The sequence below is a fragment of the Ambystoma mexicanum genome, chromosome 8 (assembly GCF_040938575.1).
Source record: "Ambystoma mexicanum isolate Mex_15411 chromosome 8, UKY_AmexF1_1, whole genome shotgun sequence".
Lineage (NCBI taxonomy): Eukaryota > Metazoa > Chordata > Amphibia > Caudata > Ambystomatidae > Ambystoma > Ambystoma mexicanum.
The window spans coordinates 1,081,375,437-1,081,396,727 of record NC_090929.1 but is presented as its reverse complement, the minus strand read 5'-3'; the positions used below and the strand labels follow the sequence as shown (position 1 = coordinate 1,081,396,727).

At 47.6% G+C, this 21,291-nt stretch overlaps 1 protein-coding gene across 6 annotated transcripts in view; it reads right to left on the bottom strand.

The window, feature by feature from the left end:
* UBR4 (ubiquitin protein ligase E3 component n-recognin 4) overlaps nt 1–21,291 on the bottom strand; it is a 2,945,062-nt gene that overhangs the window by 932,953 nt on the left and 1,990,818 nt on the right. For all 6 annotated transcript variants that reach the window (XM_069611069.1, XM_069611071.1, XM_069611072.1 and 3 more), the window contains one exon: nt 1,770–2,000. In XM_069611069.1, coding sequence (XP_069467170.1) covers nt 1,770–2,000 — 231 coding nt within the window. The remainder of the gene's footprint in view (nt 1–1,769; nt 2,001–21,291) is intronic.

The window sequence follows — 21,291 nt, the reverse complement described above, 5'->3', positions numbered from 1 at the left end:
TAAAAGTGTCATGTCAACCCTGAGACTGTCGACAGAGAAAAGTTATGTAACACAGTAGTATCTGACATCACCATGGTAATATCTGTAACCAGCTATGTTAAGTATGTAAAGAAAAGGCCAGGGTTCATTTAAAGAAGATAAGTTCGACATAAGATGGCATCTATTTAGCGCATGTGCAAATATGTCATACAAGGGTATGTTATGAGAACCGCCAAGGTCAAAGATCTATGTTGTGATGTAGGGCCAATGTATGTATTGTTTGATTATTACCAACTGTCTTCCTATAAAGATAAAGCAGACTCGCGCTCAAACAAAACAAAGAAGTCTGTGGTTGTTTATTGGTCGTTGACCCCCCCCCTAAGAGTTTTGGTTTACAGGTCAAAACTCTTTGTATTTACCTGCATGCACCCTCGTTGGGTAGCTCCTTCCTGGTGGCCACTGCACCCCCTTGCGCTATATAGAACTCTGGCACATGTGTGCCGTAAGGTGTTACCCCGCCCCCATACTCCGGTCTCCTGCAGGTAGCTATTCACTCATTGTTTTACAGGATGAAACAAATGTAAACATCCACAGGTAGAAACACCTTACACACATAAGGCATTTCCAGATCTGAGAAGGCAGGAAGAAGGCCAAAGAACAATATGGCAGAAGAACAAGCAAAAAACCTTGTGGAATGGCCATCTTTGGGTGCTAGCCACCTTTTAGTAGCCATTCGCTGTAAGTGCAAAAGTGCACAAGTAAAATGTATCAGAAACAGTAGAAATATCACTGCTGGCCCCAGCCTGTCTTAGGCGCATTATTAAAGTAATCAAAAAGCGATTACGTAAAAAGAAATAAGGATATAAGGTATCCCAACTGCACGTCACTGTACGGTGATGTGTGCAATTGTTGTAACAATACAAGAGTTCACAAGGAGAGACATAGGCCCACATTACGAGTATGGCAGAGCAGTAAAAATAAATGTGGCAGTAACTGAATCCAGTTGGGCCTGGAGTGGAGAATTTACCTCCAGCAAATTTCTGGCGAACCATCAGCAACATCAGCGGTATTCCAGCTGAAATTCCCATGGAGTCCTGTGGACGTCAAAAAGTGGGACTAATTCCCTCTAACGCCACTTCTCATCCGGTGGTAATTCTGCCAGACCAAATGGCATTAACAGTAATACCGTTTGGCCTATTACGGGCAGTTTTACCACCGGAATACTGTCAAACACAAATTTCCGGGCCTTAGTCTCTCAGTACTGATATTCCTAGGGACTAATCAGTTCCCCCATAAGAATGATGAGAAAACAAGAAAGGAAGTAAAGCAGAAGGCTTTACTTACCTCAGAAAAGTCAGGACAGGGGTCAAAACAAGCAAAGCGAAAGGGTGTCCCATGGACTTCTATGGGAGGACAGCAGCAAAACAAAAATTCCTAACAGAAATCATACACATTGATTTGCCAACTGCCTGATATAAATCTCCTATTTGAAGGTATTAGGAAGCACACCTGCACCTCGTGGAATCATGTCCAAATTAAACAAAGGAAAACACTGAAATATGCATTGTTGGCTTTCACACAACCATTACGAGAGAAAGTGCGATTCATCCCCACTTTCACATTACAGTGACCAACTGAAGTACACAACAATGAAGAGACCAATATCAGCAGTAATTGGTGCAGAGAATCTTGCTCATATGCCTTCAGCATACATTGCATGAGAAACAAACAACTTCCTGAAGGGTGGCCCGTCAGAGAAAACTTGTGTGAAAACAATGATTCGCACTTACCATCTTTCTCCTTCTCTTTATCTTCCTTCTTGCTCTTCTTGGTGACTGACTTGCTCTGGGTCGGTGGCTGCCCTGTGCCAGACGCAGCAGGAGCTGAAGATGGGGCACTCGAGGTTGATGCTGCTGAAAGTACTCTGCTTCCACACAAGGCACATGAGAGAAGCTGAAGAAGAACAGGTGATACCCCTTCATCCACCAGAAAGCTGACTTGTAGAAGGAAGTACAGCACAGCTGCAAAAGGGAAGAGAAAATATGCAGTGGAGTTTTACACTAGCAAACAGGTGTTCAGAAATCCAACAATCCTGCAGAATAGGATGGAATGTACTCTGCCTCCTGCTTTCTGACCATTTGGGAGTGGATGCACCCTACAATCCACACCTTCTGAGCAGGAACCTGTATTTTTAGTACATTACACCAAGTATTTTTGTAGGACTAGATCAAAGATTTGCGGCTTCTGAGAGTACCTTTCAGGAAACTGATTTCTCAACATAAAAAGAAATCCACAACATAGGGGCGAGTCTAGCCTGGCATAATTGTGAAAACATTGGGAGTGGGCATGTCCGGACGGTTATGGTATGGGGCAAATCTGTCAAAACAGGGAGAGGAGCGGTGTAAAGACTGGAGCGGGGTATCTGCACTTCTGTCATCTATATGGTTGGGACAATGGCACAGAGCAACCCCAAAGTTCTCTATATGGCAGAATGGACGAGCAACCAAGACTTAAGCTCTCAGGAGGTGATGCAGGCAGGTTCTTAAGTACAGCGAGTCCCCAAACCCCCACAAAGGAATGTCCACACATTGTTAGGGGATAACACAGCTCCTTTATATAAAATAAGATTCGGGAATATATATATACATTTAAATAATAACACATTGTACTTGGAAATATATATTAAAAGAATGGCAAATATATACACTATTTGGTTCCACACAATTCTTAAATTCAGTAATAGATGCACTAACTGCAGACAGTTTTAAATAGGCATGTGAATTCTTAAGTGAGGTGCATCAGCATAAAATAGGGAAGAAGAACAAGTTACTTACCACTGGTAACTTTCTTTCGACTAGCTGTTCCTCCCACGTATTCGTTATCTTATGATATTTCCAATATCCAGCTTAGCTGCACCTGAAAACATTTTTTCAGCAGAGGGCGCTGCACGTCGATGACTGTCGACTATGTCCCTCGGAGGCATCCGTCTCGACGTCAATGTCATCAAAGGCATATATAGCGCGTGCAGTGTCCGTTGGCTTGAGTTCTGTTTTTACGAATGTAGTATCCATCCCATACCTGATAGTTACTCCTCCTGAGAGAGTGCAGACTGCAATAGCAAAGGAAATTCTACTGCGGGGTAGGTTGGGAGGGGCGATGAGGAATACGTGGGAGGAACATCAAGTCGAAAGAACGGTACCAGGGGTAAGTAACTTGTTCTTCGAATGGATTGTGTCCTACCACGTATTCCTTATCTTATGATAGACTCCCAAAGCAGTTGCTAGTATTTCCTGGGGAGGGAGTCAGACTTTTACGTGACAATTTAGTAGTTCTCATGGGTCTGTGCGCACAGAATGCAACACTGCCTTACCAAATAAGCCTTCCCGGCCAGAATCCAAACTGTAATGTTTGGTGAAAGTATGCACGGACGACCATGTGGCAGCCACACAAAGCAGCCACACATTTCTTTTACTGGTACTCCCCTCTGTAATGCAGAGGAAGTCGCCATGCCCAGTTGGTCATCTTGTCTTAGTTTTGCCATTCTGGCGATAAAGAAGTTAGTACACATTTAGGATCAAGCCTGTGTAGCCTCTCCTCTTCCTTTCCCAGGGTGCGGGGGAGGGCAAAATGATGGCAATGTTTTTCTGAGGCTGATGGAATTCAGATACAATCTTGGGTAAAAAGGTGGGTTTTACCTTCAGGACCACCTTGTCCTTATGCAAAATAGTGTATGGAGGCTTGCAGGATAAAGCCTGAAGCTCAGTCACCCTTCTGGCAGATGTAATGGCTACTAAGAAGATGGTTTTTAAGGTTAGCAGAGGAGTGCATAGGCTTGAAAGGAGCACACATCATACATTTCAACACCAAGTTGAGATCCCAAACCGGGACCTGAAAATGGGTCGGAGGGAAACATTTGTCAATTCCTTTATGAATTGTATTATTAGAGGAATTTTGAAGTAAGATACCTCCTCCGAAGTGCGCTTAAATATAGAAAGCGCCACAAGATATCCTTTAATAGTACCAATCTGGAGCCCCAGATTAGCTAGGTGTAACAAAAAGGATAACACCATAGGTGTATTACATGTAAATGGATCAGCATTCTTACCTCTACAGTAGCTGCAGAATTTGTTCCAATGGCAGTGGTACAAAGGCTTAGTTGCTGGCCTTCTGGACGAAAGCATAATCTCCATTACGTCATCCGGGAGGTCCCAATCCTTGTATCTCAGCCTCTCAGAAACCATCCGTGAAGGCTGATTGTCTGGACCTCTGGATGGAGAACCTGACCTTCCTCTTGCAAGAGAAGATGCTCTTTGTGATAGACGCATTGAAGGGCAAATGGACATGTCCAGAAGGTTCGGGTACCATATCCTTCTGGCCCAACCCAGAGCAATTAGGATCATGGATTTCCTGAACTTTCTCAACCTCCTGATCAGGTGAGGAATGACAGGGACTTAAGGAAACGCATACAGGAGTGGAAATTCCCAATTTACAATGAACGAGTCTCAGTGAGCTCCTCTTGGGGGATATTCCCTGGAGCAGAACAGTTTGCACTTCCGGTTGACCCTGGTCGCGAACAAATCCACTTGAGGGGTTCCCCAAAGGGTGAAGATCTCTTGAAGGATTTCCTGAGCTAGTTCCCACTCGTGGGAAACTGTGCTCTGCCTGCTCAAAGCATCTGCTGCTGTATTCTCCACTCTGGCTAGGTGAACTGCCGATAGGGAGATCCCTTCTGGGATTGCCCAGAACCAGAGCTGCATTGCCTCTCCTAAGGGTGGTAGTGACCCTACACCTCTTTTGTTGAGGTAGTACATGGCCACCATGTTGTCCATCATTATCAGGGCGTTCTTTCCAAGTACAGGGGCAGAAAGGCCTTTAGCACTAGTCCGATTGCCCTCAGCTCCAAAAGGTTGATGTGTAATTGGACTTCGATGGAGACCAATTAGCACTGATTGTCAGATTGTTGGCGTAGGCTCTGCACCCCGCGAGTGAGGCATCCGTCCCTGCTGTTATCTCCGGCCATGGTTGCCAAAATGGTTCTCCTTTCAGAATGTTCTCCTGGCAGACCCACCATCGAAGGTCCTGTGAGACTTTACTTAAAACCTGTACGAGGTCTGACATCCTTCCTGAGAATTGGGACTGCTGTGTTCTGAGAGCCCATTGGAGATATATCATTCTCAGGCGAGCCTCTGGCACCAGAAAAATGCAGGATGCCATGAGGCCGGGTAAACTCCGAAAATCGAAGGCTGGGAGATGCTGGGCACGGTGGAATTTGGTGACCATCTGCAGAATGTCTTGGGTCCTCACCTCTGGTGGTGAGGCTTTTCCCAGGGATGCATCCAGGACTGCTGCAATGAATTGGAGCCTTTTAGGTGGTATCTTGAGTTGAGGGTAGAAGTCCAGCCTGTGAGGGGAGTGACAGGTGGAGATGAGATTTTCCAGGGCCTGTTCTGGGCAAGTGACCTTGATCTGCCAATCGTCCAGGTAGGGGTAAACATCAACCCCTCCCCCCCCCCCTCCTGATACTTGCTGCCACTACCGCCATTAACTTGGTGAAAACCATTGGGGCGGAGGCCAGCCCAAATGGCATAACTCGAAGCGGATAATGAGAAACGCCAACAGCGACCCTCAGGTACCTTCTGTGCTTGTGATGGATTGGCACATGAAAGTAAGCATCCTGAAGGTCCAATGATACCATCCAGTCCTGAAGCTGGATGGCCTGAAGGATCTGAGAAAGGGTAACCATCTTGAACTTGTCCTTCCTGAGGAACTTGTTCATGTCTCTTAAGTCCAAGATGGGTCTCAATCCTCTGTCCTTTTTTGGAATTAGAAAGTATGGGGAGTACCAACCCTTGATCCTCTCCACTACATGTATTGGTTCTATAGCACCCTTCTCTAACAGGGTTAATATTTCCTGCATAAGGAGCAGATCTGGAAATTTGAAAGAGCTGTTCCCCCGTCGATGACTCTGAGGCTTTTTCAGAAAGGCAAGGTAGTAACCCTGGGCAACTGTTTCCAATGCGCAAGCATCATAAGTAATAGCCCACCATTCCTTCAGATGCTGTGAGAGTCTGCCTCTCACTGCAGTCTTGTGAACAAAGTCCTCAGAGGGGTTTTGGGGTGGCTGACACAGTGGCTGATGGCAAAGCAGCCGCTGCTGAGGCAGTCTTGGCATCTCTCCCCATCCACCACGGGGGAATATTCATTGGCCTCTTTGAACTGACTGTCCTCTGTCTCTTCGAAATGTGGAGCAGTGATGAAAGGACCAAACCCTCCAGGGCGTACCCTTGGGTCGAATTGGAGGTGGTCTAAACCCAGCATGTTAGGCAGAATCCTGTGCAGTTCCCTTGGGGAACACTGCAAGAAGATTAAGACTACAGGAGTAAGCAGTAAACCCAATTGGTAGCAGTCTGCACCACCCAGATTTACCTGGTAGCTGTGGCTGAGCAGTCAGACTTCTCTCAAGAAGAGTAGGGCAGTATACAGAGGATACACAATAGGGCTAAAAACACAGTAGAGCAAGCAAACACTGACCAGAGCTTGGTATCCAAAGTATATAATTACTTATTTAACACACACTTTAGGAAATACACTAGCACTATAAATCAAAGAAAGTTCAAACACAATCAGAAAAGTATACACACCTCCCTTAAGAATTATTAGACAAGTCCAAGTCAAAACACCACTATTTGTAAAAACAGATGTGAGCGCGTAACTTAGATGGCACTTCAATAATTAAGTTAAAGGGAGAGAAAAAGGCAGGTCATGAAAATAAAACAGTTCCCAACACTTTTCTAAGACCAAAACAAGTTAGTGAAGCAGAGTCTACTGTAGAGCCAAAGTTCATAGGCCAGGCCCACTTTAAATGGAGCAAGGTGAAATGTGCCCAAGATCACACAGTTTAGAAATGCATTCAAGTCTTTGTAAAAAATGTTCAAAAGAGGTTGGGTTGATTCAGAAGGTACAGTTAGAAAGTCTGGGGTCCAACCCAGTTGGAAAGCCAAGGATTTAAGGGTCACCTTTAGCAAACCGTAGAAAGGGAGGCCAGGTGGAACACAGTACCTTTAAAGTTGAGGAAGCTCCAGCGGTGGTGGTTGTTCCTGGCAGCGGGTGCAGTTCGTTGGTTCGACCAGGGGAAGAGAAGATCTCGTCGAGGAGGAAACGGAGTCATTTCACTGCCCAGGAAAGAGACCAGCCGCGGAGTTCGTCGGTTAAAAGGTGCGTTCCTTTTATTTGCAGTCACAGTGGTGAAGCTTGGCTATCCAGCCGCCAGGGTGCTTGGCACGGGCGATTCGACCAAGAGACGTCCTGGAAGGCGAAATGGCGAACTGGTTGATCCCACCAGCTCAGGGGAAGAAGACTCTTTCAGCAGAGGATCTTCTCTTGTCGTCGGGAAAGTGGTGAGGTTGTTGCAGCAGAGCTCCACCGGTGGGGTTGTCGTTGCAGATGGCTCAGCTTCTCCCCCCTTCGGATTTCTTGGGTCCTGTGGCAACTTCTGAATTTCCAGTCCCAAAAGCCCTGCTTTTGTGCAGAAAACCCCCCATTCAACAGCCTAGCTGTCACTCATACATGCTAAGTGGTGAGCCGGGCGGCTCACCACTGGGCCAATCAGAACAGAGTGAGACTTGAGTTACTAAGGCAACGCAGTCCAGGGTGCCCATTCCCCCACCCGCACATCCTGTGGAACCCAGACAGATTGGCACCATTTGGAGGGCTTCTGTGGAGAAGCCTGCCAAAAAGTGGAACAAAGGGCCCGACCTTGGTTGGAGTTACAGAGACAGACACAAACGCCATTTTAGAAGAGAGTTCTGGCAAAAAGACCCAACCGGTGATTTTATATTAAATAAACCGGCAGCATCTTTAACATTGCACCAAAAAGTGGTGCGTTTAAAATCAATGGGAAAATCCCATAGGAAATATTCCGATGGAATATTTTGCATGGTAACCACTGCCACCAGCCAGAAACTCGACAAGGGGGGACAGGACAGTGCCCCCTTGGAAACAGACCCAGGTGTAATCGAATTAACCCCTTCCAGTACTGCCACAATATGATGGTTGGTACTGGTTCTGTTCACAATTTTGGACTAGTAAAGTCAATGGTGACTTTGCATGCCCTGGGAGACAGTAGTCAGTCCCAGGGTATGGAGTGTATGTTTGGGGGTCACTATGACACCCCTGTGTTACTACACTGAGGGTGCTGTGTAACATACACTAAAACAGATGATACGCTATGGAGTAAAAAGACCCCATAGCCCATAAAAGACATACCTCAAATCATGCCTAAGAGTGGGAGGAAAAGAGTCTCACTCTTAGCAGGAGAAAAAAACAAACCCCAAAAATCCAGCAAAGCTGCTGGGGGACTCACTAGGTTTGGGAAATTGGCCTTATAAGAAAATTCTCCCTAACACAGCACCAAGGGATTTGGCTGCTGCCTTTGAAGTTTGCAGTTTCTCTTTTCATCAGCCTTGTTACCGAATAAATGTGTGCCGTCAAAGAGCATGTTAAGCAGTCTGGATTGTACATCTGGAGCAAATCATGCCTTCCTTAACTAGGCAAACCTGCGCATAACTGTACTAACTGCCATTGCTTGCTCTGCTGAAACTGCCAGAGTCGTCGAGACAAGTCTGGAGGGATTCACACATAGCATCTTTTACATCCTTGACTATGTTCATAAACCTGTCTTGTTCTTCCCCTGCGAGGATATGGTCAGCCGCCATGGATATACACTCCCGAGTGAACCTAGTCAAAGTGCACATGGATTTTGCCGATTTCAGGGCCATACTTCCAGCCGAAAAAAACTTCTTGGCTAGAGCGTCGTAACGCTTATCATCCCTATCAGGAGGGATGGTAGGGTAGGCATTTTGTCTTGTGGTTCAGGTGGCATCCTGTACCACCAGACTCTCCGGAGTTGGGTACTTTGACAAATAATATGGATCACTGCTCGACACCCGGTATTTAGAAGTCAGTTTCTTGTTGACCGCCCAATTCAATTCAGGTGCCTCCCAATTGGTAGTTGCACGCTTTGTAAAGCTGCATGAAAAGGCACAATTGGGTCTTCCTGAGGTCCCATGTCCAGAATATTGGTCTGTTCGAAAATTGGGCTTGGTCTAGCCCATCCCATGTACTCAACTAACCTTGACATTAACTGCCTATACGTTACTTCTGCATGATCAGATGGATCTGATATGCCAAACTCTAGCTCTGGTGAGGTGTCCAAACCACTGGCATGTTGGCACTCTTGAAAGTCTTTTATTATGGATTTTTCAGAAATTGGGGCCTCAGGGACTGATGGGGTACCATATTGGAGGCCAAAAGGTCTCGATTCATCCAATGATGGCTTAGCATCCTCGTAAATCGAGAAAAGGGACTTGAAAAAGTCAGCCCTAGGTAAAGGGGTATATGTTTTTTCAATGATACTGGATGGTGTCATGATATTTGCAGACAAAGGTGCCGAAATTGTCGATACCGTTGACGTTGAGGGCTTCAATGCATGAGCCAAAAGCCCATCAAAAGTTAGGGAGTAACTTATCTTGTCTTTTACAGCCCAGTCCAATAATGTTCAATAACCTTCTGCTTTCTTTAAAAGGGTCCATCATCCCAAAGTACTTGAGGGGCCACAGGAGAACTGGATCTAAGACAAATCGGGGACCCTTGGGGGACTCCTGAGGTTAGAAGATGCTCTTCCTCGTCCCAGTACCTATGGTGCCTTGGCAGGCGAAGTGGCAGAGTTTCTCGGCTTCACTCAACGATTCCCTCTGAGGATGGACACCCCTTGGAAGGAGCCACTGGGATGCTGAGTCCACGAGAAAAATTGAACCAAAGTCCATCTGAATCGCAGCAGTTTTACTCTTCGCAGTGCTCTCCTTTGGTCGACGATTTCACAGACTGTAGAGGTCCGGTGAAGATGAAACTTGCTGTGGGCTCCTTAAAGGCTTGGAAGTTATGAGTAAGACCCCTGCGACCCTTCGATGACTTCTAATGGCGATGGGTGCATAGGTCACTTTTGGTGTCATGTTTCAGTATATCGCGGTTTTCTGACTTTCGGTTCTTCGTTGCTGCAGCCACAGCACGGACCTCTGGATGGTTTTTGGAGACCTGAACTCGACCACTTGAATGGACCACCGACCTTCACCAAGTCTCGACTGTCGGCACGTCTTCGTTAGCTTCTGGTGGCAGGAAACCCACAGACAACCTTCCTCTGCACTCAGCGATTCTTCACTCTCTCCAGCGGAAAAAAGTGGTCAGTGATGATGACAAGGATGTCCCTTGAAATGTTCTTAGGCAGTTTGGAGCTTTGGCAGGTCCGGGTGACCAGCAGCACTATGCAAGGGTATCCCCTCTTCTGGGCGGTAGACAGCAATGCCTTTCCGCAGTCACAAAATGCACATCCGGACCCTGGGTGACACCAATAGACTTCTTCGACTCGAGATGTCCAGTCACTCCTCTTCAGGACTCACAAAGACCATTCTCCGGACGGAAGGCACACAGGACTGCCTCTTCCAGGGTACTTTTGATGAAGAGTAGCAGGTTGCACAATGGTCCCTCGTAGTTCGGGTAGAGGTCTTCTTTGAAGGTCCTCTCTGGATCAGTCCTTGGAAGAAAATGACAGCTTTTGGATTACATGAAGAAAATTTACCAGTTAGGCTTCAAGAAACAGCTTCTTCTTGCTTCAGATTTGACTTCAGCTTCTGAACAAATTGATAAGTGAGAGGTTCCCAGAAATACACATGGTGCCCCATTAACTCTGAGTCAGGCTCAGCCAGTCAATCATGCAAAAGGGCATTTTTGCAGGCAGTCAGCCAATCAGGCCATTCACTCCACCCAGACACCCATAAAGAATGTGGATTGAAGTAGGTACCCAGCCTTTCAGCACACTACACTGCAATCATGTCAGTGAACGTCAATGACAGAAAACGGAGAAAACACACACAGAAGTGGTAGGACTAGGAGGCCCTGCCCCTCCATAAGGTATTTCCAGCATCACAAGTGGTCAAGGCAGAACTATAAAAGGTTAAGATGGATTTTCACCACTAACCATAGGGAGGGTTTGCAGAGGCTACCGCAGTTGATAAACAATATAACTGACACTGTGATCTAGTCAAACTATCAAGGTTAGCGTGGACTAAGTAAGGCAGACTACAGGAGATATAGGAGTGACTTAATAGTACAGTTACCCACAAAAGTGCTCAAATATCACAGGGGCACAAACATATGGGATACATTACTCACCGTAATCGTATTTCTGATGCTTGTATCTGCTTAGATTCACATGCTGTGCGTAGGCCGACATCTAGTGGAAGCTGCGGAGTATTACAGTTTGTTTTTCGAAACTCGAAAATGGGAGTCGACACAGGCCGTGCCAGTAATACTATCCCTAGTGTGACGTCCACTATACCCAAGATTCCTCACGCGTCTAGGATCCTCAGATTGTATTTTTATTCTGACATGAGGTAGCATGAGGAGTAGCGCGAGTACAGATAATCCAAGCAGATAGATAGAAAGGACTACAAGCAACCATGCGCCTTCTCTCAGAGGGGAGGAAGGGTGGGTCGCATGTGAATCTAAGCAGATACAAGCATCAGAAATACGATTGCGGTGAGTAATGTATCCCTTCTGAGGCTTGTGGAATCTGCTTAGATCACATGCTGTGCATAGATTAGCGAGCAGTACCTGAAGAAGGAGGTGGGATGCGAGAAGGGTCATGAGCAAATAGGTGTCTTAGAACCACATGTCCCACTTGTGTATCTGCTTTGGAATGGGTGTCAATGCAGTAATGCTGAGTAAAAGTGTGAAGAGAGCTCCAAGTAGCTGCTTTGCAAATGGTGTCAAGGGGTACATTTGCAATGAAAGCCAGAGTGGCCCCAATGCCTCTAGTAGAGTGGGCTCTTGGCGTGAAAGACAGTTCTTTCAGAGAGTGAGTAACACAGCTGGATACAGTTAATAATCCACTTCGAGATGGCACCTTTAGAGACCCGATCCCCCTCTCTGCCTGTAGCTATGGAGACAAACAGCTGATCTGTTTTCCTTAGCAGTCTGGTCTTATTTACATAGTAGAGGACCGCCCTACGCACATCTAGGGTGTGTAGTTTCACCTCAGCCAAGCTTTGAGGGTCCTGGAAGAAAGCCGGAAGCTCGATGGACTGGTTTACGTGGAATTTAGATATAAACGTAGGTGAGAACCTAGGGTGTGTGCGTAAAACCAGTTTGTCTTTATGGACAGTAAAGAAGGGATCCTGCACTGACAGAGCCTGAATTTCACTGACCCTTCTTATAGAAGTAATAGCTACTAAGAAGGCCGTTTTATAAGTCAGGTGTTTGAGACTGCTTTTATGCATGGGCTCGAAAGGGGGCCCATGAGCTTAGATAGCACCACATTAAGGTCCCACCCTGGTGGTGGGTTTGAAATAGGAGGGTGAAGTCTCTTTACTCCTTCCATGAAGGCTTTAACTATCGGTACTTTCCACCACAAGACCTTGTTATGGGAAGTGGTGTATGCCGACAGGGCTGCCAGGTGTACTTTCAGTGAGTTAAAAACCAATCCCGCATCTAGCAGGTGGAGCATGTATGTAACAATAGTGGAAGGAGTCCAATCAATTGGGTTGATTTGTCTACTCTGGCACCAGATAACGAATCTCTTCCACTTGTCAAAGTAACAGTGCCTTGTGTTTGGTTTCCTAGATTCTTTTAGGATGTCCATACACCTCTCTGGTAAATTGAGATGTCCAAAGTCTATGACCTCAGGAGCCATGCTGCCAGGTTCATTGAGTTGGGTTGCTGATGCACTGTTTGACCTTGGTGCTGGGACAGTAGGTTGTACCAGGCTGGATGTTTGATGGGCTCGCACACCGCCATCCTGCGTAGGTGTGGGAACCACGGTTGTCTTGCCCACATGGGAGCAACTAGGACGAGCGTCATCGACTCTCTGTTCATCTTGTTGACCACCTTCCTGATGAGAGGAGTTGGTGGAAAAGCGTACGCAAACATCCCCGACCAGTTCATCCACAGGGCGTTCACCTGGGAGTCTGGTTGGGGGAACCTGGATGCAAATCCTGGGCATTGTCTGTTTTCGCTTGTGGCGAATAAGTCTATAGTGGGGAAGCCCCACTGAGAGAAGATATCTTCTACGACCTCTCTGTGTAGAACCCATTCGTGTCCCTCTGGGAGGGAGTCTCTGCTCAGAGCATACGCTAGGGAATTGAGCTCCCGTGGAACATGTTGTGATGACAGGAAGATGTTCCGTCTGAGTGCCCATATCCAGATTTTCTGGGCAAGCTTGGACAGATTTGGCGAACGAGTCCCTCTTTGCTTGTTCAGGTAGACCATGGCTGTTGTGCTGTCCGTCCGGATTTGCACTGACAGGTTTAGTAGGTGGGGCTCGAACGCTTGAAGCTCTCTGAATACTGCCAGAAGCTCTAGCAGGTTGATGTGGTTCTTCTGTTGTGCTCTCCGTCCGGATTTGCACTGACAGGTTTAGTAGGTGGGGCTCGAACGCTTGAAGCGCTCTGAATACTGCCAGAAGCTCTAGCAGGTTGATGTGGTTCTTGGCGACTGAGGGAGACCAGAGACCCTGAGCTGTGTGGTGGAGATGGTGAGCTCCCCACCCCGTCAGACATGCATCGGTAGTGACTACTGCCTGTACTTCGGGATCGTAAAAGGGTTTTCCCTGTGCAAGATTCTCTCTTGTCCACCAGTGAAGGCTTTGTACAAGTGTTGGCAAAACGACCACTAGATCGTCCCACTGACCACTTGCCTGAGACCACTGTTTCGCCAACCATTCCTGCATGGGACGCATGCGCAGGCACGCGTGGGGGACCAGGTAAATACATGACGCCATCATGCCCAGCAAACGCATTGCTTTGCGTACCGTTATTTGGTGACCGGACTGATATTGCGGAATTTGCAGTAGTATATTCTGAATTCTTTCCTCTGAAGGAAATGTCAACCCCTCTTGAGTATCTAGGATTGCTCCTAGGAACTGTTTGGAGGTGCTTGGCAGCAGGCTTGACTTTTTCTCGTTGAATGAGAAGCCTAATTCGTGGAGGAGGTCGATAGTCCTTTGAATGTTTGTCCTGCAAATTACTGGGGTTTTCCCCGTTATGACCCAGTCGTCCAGATAAGGGTACAACGGGATTGCCTCCCTGCGTAGGTGTGCAGCCACCACCGCCAGTACCTTGGTGAATACCCTTGGTGCCGAAGCTATCCCGAAGGGCCGTACCTTGAATTGGTAGTGCCGACTGTCCACCTTGAAGCGCAAGTACCTTCTGTGCACTGGGAACATGGAAATATGAAAATAGGCATCTTTCATATCCAAGGTTGCCATGTAATCCCCCTTTTTTAGGAGGGGGATTACCTCTTGTAGCGTAGTATACAAAACTTTTGGGGCTTGACATACTTGTGTGCAGACCGTAAGTCCAATACTGGGCGCATTGTCAAATCTTTTTTTGGCACAAGGAAGTAAGTTGAATAAATACCCTTGTTTACCTGGTGTCCCAGGACGAGTTCTATCGCGTCCTTTGCTAGCAGAATGGCGATCTCCTCAAGGAGAATCTTCTGATGTTGTATAGAGTGTACTCTTTGTCGTGAAGGATGGTTCCGGGGACGCTGCAGTAGTTCTATACAGTACCCTGCGGATACTGTTGACAGCACCCATCTGTCTGATGTGATCCCTTCCCAAGCCTGGGTGAAGTTGGAAATGCATCCCCCTACTGGGGTTGCGTGAGAAGGGACCCTGAACTGAGCGTCACTGCTTTGGTGGAGGCGTGCCGCCTCCTTTACTGGGGCTGCCTCTGCCTTTACCACGTCCTCTCCTATTACCCCTGCCGTAACCCTGGGTAGACTGTTGGCTGTTGTTGTTCCACTGTGTACCCTGCCCCTGGGAATAGTTAGATCCTCTCTGGGAATTTTGGCCACGTGGGCGACGGAAATTACTATTCCCTCTCTGGTTAGGGGGTTTATTGGTTAACTGGCCAAGGGACTTGAGTGTCTCCTATTCGTCCTTAGCATTCTTCAGCGCGTCCTCGACCGCCTTACCAAACAACAGATCGGCTTCCACCGGTTTGTCCAACAATGATGCCTGGGTTTCAGCCTTAAACCCAGACTGCCGTAACCAATCACGTCTCTTGATAACAGTACCTTCTGCTATCAATCTGCCTGCGTTGTCCGCGGCGTCAAAGGTTGCTTTTAAAATACAACCAGACACGGCTCTTCCCTCTGCGGAAATTCGTGCTAACTGGCCCTTTAGGGGTTCTGGTGCAGAGGCTATGAGTGCCGCGACTTCTTCCCACTGATGGCAGTTGTAGCTGGCCAACAGGGTGGTGGAGTTTGCAATCCTTGCCTGATAGGCGGACGTTGAGGCTACTTTCCTGCCGAAACCATATAGTTTTTTGCTCTCCTTGTCTGGAGGAGCTTCGGACGATGACAAGGGTGTTCCAGCCCTTTTACGAGTGTTAGTGACAACTAGGGAGTCTGGCTTCAGATGTCCTCTTATATAGAGAGGGTCAGACTGGGCTGCCCTGAAAAGTTTTTCAACTCTGGGATTGACTGCTCTGGTGAGGTTCGGGTTCACCAGGGACGGGTCTATTCTTCGTTGAATAGACTTAAGGATATGGATGGTCTGGGCAACAGGCCTCCTTTCTCCCTCTAACTCCTCGGCGAAGTCCCTCTCTTCCTGGACACCGTGGGTGTCAATATGGAAATGTTCTGCTGCACGTGCGAGAACCTCGTTCAGGAGGGGTTGGTTATCGACAGGGGAGTCGGTAACTGGGGCTTCCTTCTCTACCAGGGAATCTACTCTGTAGGGTTCAGGGTCTTCCTCTTCCTCTTCTTGGTCCTCATCATCCCCATAGTAGCCCGTCCCGGTTTGCTCTTCTACCATGCCAAAATCTTGGTCCTCACCAAGGGAAGGCTCTCCTTGATACAGTGAGTATGGCCGTGAGTATGGTTGTACCTCAAAGGGGTCTGTAGACCTCATCGGTCTCTCAAACCGGGGCTTCTTACTCGGGGGGATAGGATCATTAGAGCCTGAGGGTGTAGCCCCTTGTGGATCATATGAAAGGAAATGGTCTGGATTTTTATCGTAAAAGTCTGCCAAAGAAGACATCCTTGACATGACCCTATCTATGTCATCACTCGACCATTTTTTGGAACTGGGAATGACTCTCTCAGAAAGTCTAGGAGATTTATCTTGAGTAGATTTGCTGGTTTTAGAAATATCAGCAGACCAAGTCTTGTCTGTCTGTTTAGGAGGAGTGGAGTGTTTAACAGGTGTGGAAGAGTGCAGAGGCTGCTTCTTCTGCTGTTTTCCCCCCTCCCCGTGAGTGGAAAAGTATTTTCCCTGTCCCTTTGTGGCTCCGGAGGTTTTCGACGCCTGGCGTCGAGGATCGGGGGTAGAGTCCCTGTCCTTCGAATGTGGGGCCGCGCTGATCTTGTCTGCGGGCTCCGACTCCTGGAGCGCGGCCTGGGGGTGGAAGTCATCTTCGTCCTCCGACGACCGAACTTCTGTTAGCCTAGGGAGCAAGGCACTCTTGGCAAGAGTGGATGATTGCCTGGAGTCATGTGGCGATCTCGATCGAGAACGCCCAGAGGACACCGATTCGGACCGTTCTGTTTGTGCCTCTTTCCGAGAACTCGACGTCGTCGAGTCTCGGTTGGACTTTGTGTGAGTGGTGTGTGAAGCGCCTGTGTCGCCGGGGGACTTCCCCATAGCCGCCCTGTCGGACGACCTTCCGAGGTCGGGGACCTGCGCTCGGCTGTCTTTCCACGCCGTAATGCCCACACCGTCCGAAAGCACGGCGTCGCTGCCATCGCTGAAGGCACCCTCCGCTGCCATGGCCGCCTGCCTGGCGTGGTGGGCCCAACGCTTCGTCGAACGGTCCTTAAGTGTCTAACACATATTTATCACAGTGGGTGATCTCAGAGTAATATTGCCTACATTTTAAACAGTAAATACTGTTCAAATGAACTTGAACAGGAAAGGTTGTTAGCAGTAAAGTGATGAGGCAATAAAACACAATTCTGAACCATATACTCTGCCTTATAAATCTAAGATCTGGATAGCTTAAGTACTCCTCCTAAGTAGGCCTAGTGCCTCAGAAGAGTCAGTGCCCCCGTTAAGTAGCTGAGTGTTAGGTAATATTTCACTTACAGCCGATTTTACCTCTATTTGGGGACAGCCCAACTTTTTGCTTTTGTTTCAGCCTCCTGACCTGTCTGCCAGTGAAGCAGAGCCTTCAGCTGCGCTCCAGAGGGCCTTCGCGCATCATTCTGGGGAAACTGACTTGTCCTTCTGACAGTCAGTCCTGGGAAACATTGTTTTCCTTAGTCTTATGACTTTGTTGCCACTGTTGGCAACTTTAATTCAGTGTGCAAAGTACATTACTGTACCGTGCAGTGTGGTCCTTGCGGGCCTTAGACATCCCTTAAGGATTTCTTGGTAACTGGCCAATGTGCCTAGGAGTAGACTGGTAGCAGCAGAAGCTTTTTGTGTATTTTTATTAACTTTTACCGAGCCATACCTCGCTTACCGCTTTTGGCTCATGACTGTGGCTGCCAGTCATGGCTGCGTGACAAGGTATTTTGTCTGCTCCTTTGGCCTTCCCCTTGCTCTTTGTGACCCGGGGAGTCCTTTTTTTGGCATGCATTGACCCGCGAAAGCTGGCACGTTTCGTGGGCGAATGCATGTCATGTGCGAAGGTACCCAGGAAGTGGGCTGGGACCGTCTGGTCCCAATCCACACTCCTGGTGGCAGGATGTCTGGTGTGCACGAGAGCATGAGAGCTGCAGTGGTCACTGATTGGACCACTGCTAGCGTGCATGAGTGGTGCAGATCTCTTCATTGGCCAGCTGGGATGCGAGCACTCACTGGACTTTAGGATATGAGAAGGGGCTCTGAGTGCAGAGCTGCAGAACATCCTGAGGTCCGAACCGACCTCTACACACAGAGCCAAGTATCCAGAGCAGTGAAGCAGATCCAATGACTGTCCAGGACTGCGCAGAGAAGGTTTGGCACCCTGAGCCCGCTGTTGTCCCGGTAGAACCATGCTTTGTGCTCGATCTACAAAGACCTGCAAAGGTGCTTCAACCCTTTTGAGTGGTGGGACCAATCACTCAACGTCTCCTTGGTGCCCTGCAAACGAGCCTTCGAAGTGTCCATGGGCCCTCCAGTGGACTGACCAGCTTGTCCCTTGGCGCCTGTGCTGGGGCATGGCTACATCGAGTTTGGGCTTGAGGTTTGACACAACCCCAGTTCGCACTGTAAGGCACCTTCTTGCCAAATCTCATCGTCCCTATTGCTTTAGGGCCGCGAGAGAGAAGGGTGCAGAAGTCCGCAAGACTTGGGTGCTCTTGCATCACTGTGCGAGAGTGGCGGTCGCTGCTGTTGACTTTCTCGCTTTTCTTCAAGTGTCCCGAGACCAGCTGCATCAGTGTCATCTTTGTCCTGCATGCGAGACAAGAGCTACAGCTCCTGATGTAAATTAGTCCTGCAGCGTCTGGGCAATTTGAAGCGCAACAAGGAGGGGGATTTAGTAGTCCAGGTGACCTTCAAACCAGCCAAGTTTGAACCCGGAGTGAGCTAAGGGCAGTGAGTAGTCATACAACTTAACAGTGGAACCTAGTTAATCCAATACCTTTTTACGCACAAAGGAACCCTTGTGGTCCATGCCTTGACTTGGGTGGCTCTTGCTCCCTTCAGTCATCTGAAAGTTGGGGACAGCTCTGATCTCCGTAGCAGACACGCCCCTGACTCTTCGAACCAAACTTTCCACACTCCAGTGTTCTCTTCTAACTTTTCCTTCCCATTGAAGTTTGTCCCTTGTGAGCTTTATGCATCGACGAGTGCTTTTACGCACAAACATAACATTGAGCACAGGCTCTAATATTCGTAGTACTGGACTTCAAGTTAGGGATACCCATTTCTGGAGTTGGCCATTATGTTAAAGTTTGTGTGCCTTCCTTCCTTACATGTTTTGGCGGGAGTCCACACTTTTGTGCATTGACCAAAAAGCAATTGTGCATGTTTTATATGCTGTGTTCATCATTATTTACCTGTGTTTGTTATCGTAATAAATTGTATATTTTTATTATGGTACTGTCTAAGGGTAATTCTTATGTCCTACTGTGTGTGCTCATCCAAGAACTCAGTTCACCCCCACAAGTCCTGAGACCTAGCCTTCACTGCTCTCCAAGCTACCTTGAATTGTCTTGCTAACTTGGCATAAGTGTTCTCTGTTTCACTAAACAAGGGTGGCCTCCTGAACATCCATTCACCAGAGCAGAGTTCAGAAATCCATTCTAACACAGAGTATGGAGTATGAAGTCTGAAAAGCCGGGAATGAACAAGCTTTGGCAAAGCCAACAGGTGAGCACAGTTCCCGATACAAAGCACTTTTAGGAGTTTGGAGTTAAGTAAAGAGGTTTTAGGGGTACTCTCAGTCCCACTACACTAGGGGATACCCTGGGGGTGGGGAGGGTGAACCTTCACCAGAACTCCACTGATCATGACCAGGCAGGGAAGAGTTATGGAAAAGGAGAGAACACAGGAATGAAGGCTAGCACCTGAACTCTGTCTCGAAGTGATCACCTTAGGGTCATCACGCTCATTGGAGCTACTTCTGCTGTTGGTCTAGCTGTGGGGATTCCAGGGATCACAGATTCAGTGTCTGAAGTCTGCGCCGAAATTGGTTCCAGCTAGATGGCAGTTCCAAGCTCTGATCGACGGTCAGGATAAACAAATGTTCTTACAGCAGGATGGACCAAGCACTTGTAAACAGCAACCACAGCAGGTTCCATGATGAGAGGAGAACCCTAGGACATTGCTAAGAGGGGCAAAATGGCAGCGTCAGGCAAGACATGTGGGGAAATGAAGACTCCGCTCCAAGAATTCCAGTCTTCATGCAGGAGAGCAGCTCCAGCAAGAGAGATTGTGTTAGGCCACTGTGCAAAGGTGGACAGCCCTTAAGATTTTCACAGTACACTTCTGATCGATTATGGTAATGGCTTTCTCCTACAGGGATCCCAACTGGTTGGTACCACCAGTCCAAGGGTTGAAGCACAGACAAGGGTCTGGGACCGTGATATGAGGAAGGGCTTCACCGGGATTTGATGATAACGGGCACGATCAGCTGCAGTCTTCAAGGGCTTCAAAATGGTGCCCTTCTTCGGGATATTGCTTCCAGTCAATGGTATGGGGAATGGCTGCAGGACACCTCCCCTTCTATTTCAAATTCAGGCTGAGGCTGTCCTTGGCCAACTACTGTAAGGGTCTTCAGCATTCAAACTGGCAAGGGCTGTCCAAACATGGGCAGCCGATGAACCACATATGTCCAGAAACAGGCATCCCTTGGCTTTAATGTGAATAGGGACAAGACATTCCCCATCTCCCCCTATCCAGCCAGGCTGCACAAAGCCCCATCTTGCGGGGAATCCAAGCTTGAGCTTTCATGGTTTGCTATTTTATAATTCCTTCTTGTTTTGGTTTTTTCTTTTCTTGTATGTTATATACAGTATTTATTATTGTTTTTTTTAAGTATACAATTTATTAACTTATATTTTAAAGGAGATATTGCATGCATGCACTTTTTCTTATGTCTGTTAAATGTTATTTTTTAACCAAATAACTATTAAAAAAAAGAAGTGCATGACATATATGGCATTTAATGACCTGAGAACAACATGGCCATAGAACAGTGCGAAAACTGTAACACTGACATTTTGAGTATATGGTACTTAAAAAATTGCATTATGCTGTAAAAAATAAAATAAACATGTACGAGAGTAAAGGAACAAGTTACCTATCTGTAACTGTTGTTCTCCAGCATGGGTCTGGCATGGATTCACATGCTCATGAATATTCCCCGTCGTCAGGCTGGGAATCCTCGGTAAAGAAAAAACCAGTATCAGTTTCGTTTCTGATCTGTCTTTCGTAGTAATAACCAATCACTGGTCTCTGCGTCATACTGACCACAGCCAATGACTGCCCTCTACCTAAGCACTGCCTCTGGCAGCCATCTTCAGATTTGGAAGCACGTGAAGTGGCAGTATGACCAAGTGAAGAGCCGCAGAGGGGTAGGCGGGAGGGTTTGCATGTGAATCCATGCCAGACCCATGCTGGAGAACAACAGTTACAGGTAAGTAACTTGTTCCTTCTCCAGCATGGGGTCTGGCATGGATTCACATGCTCATGAATAAAGAATACATAGCAGTACACACATGCACAACCACGGGAGGTGGCAAAGGCTCAACATTAAGCATTACATCAAACTCAACATTAAGCATCTTACCTCCTCACCAGGCTCACCTCAGGCGAACAGGTTGCGC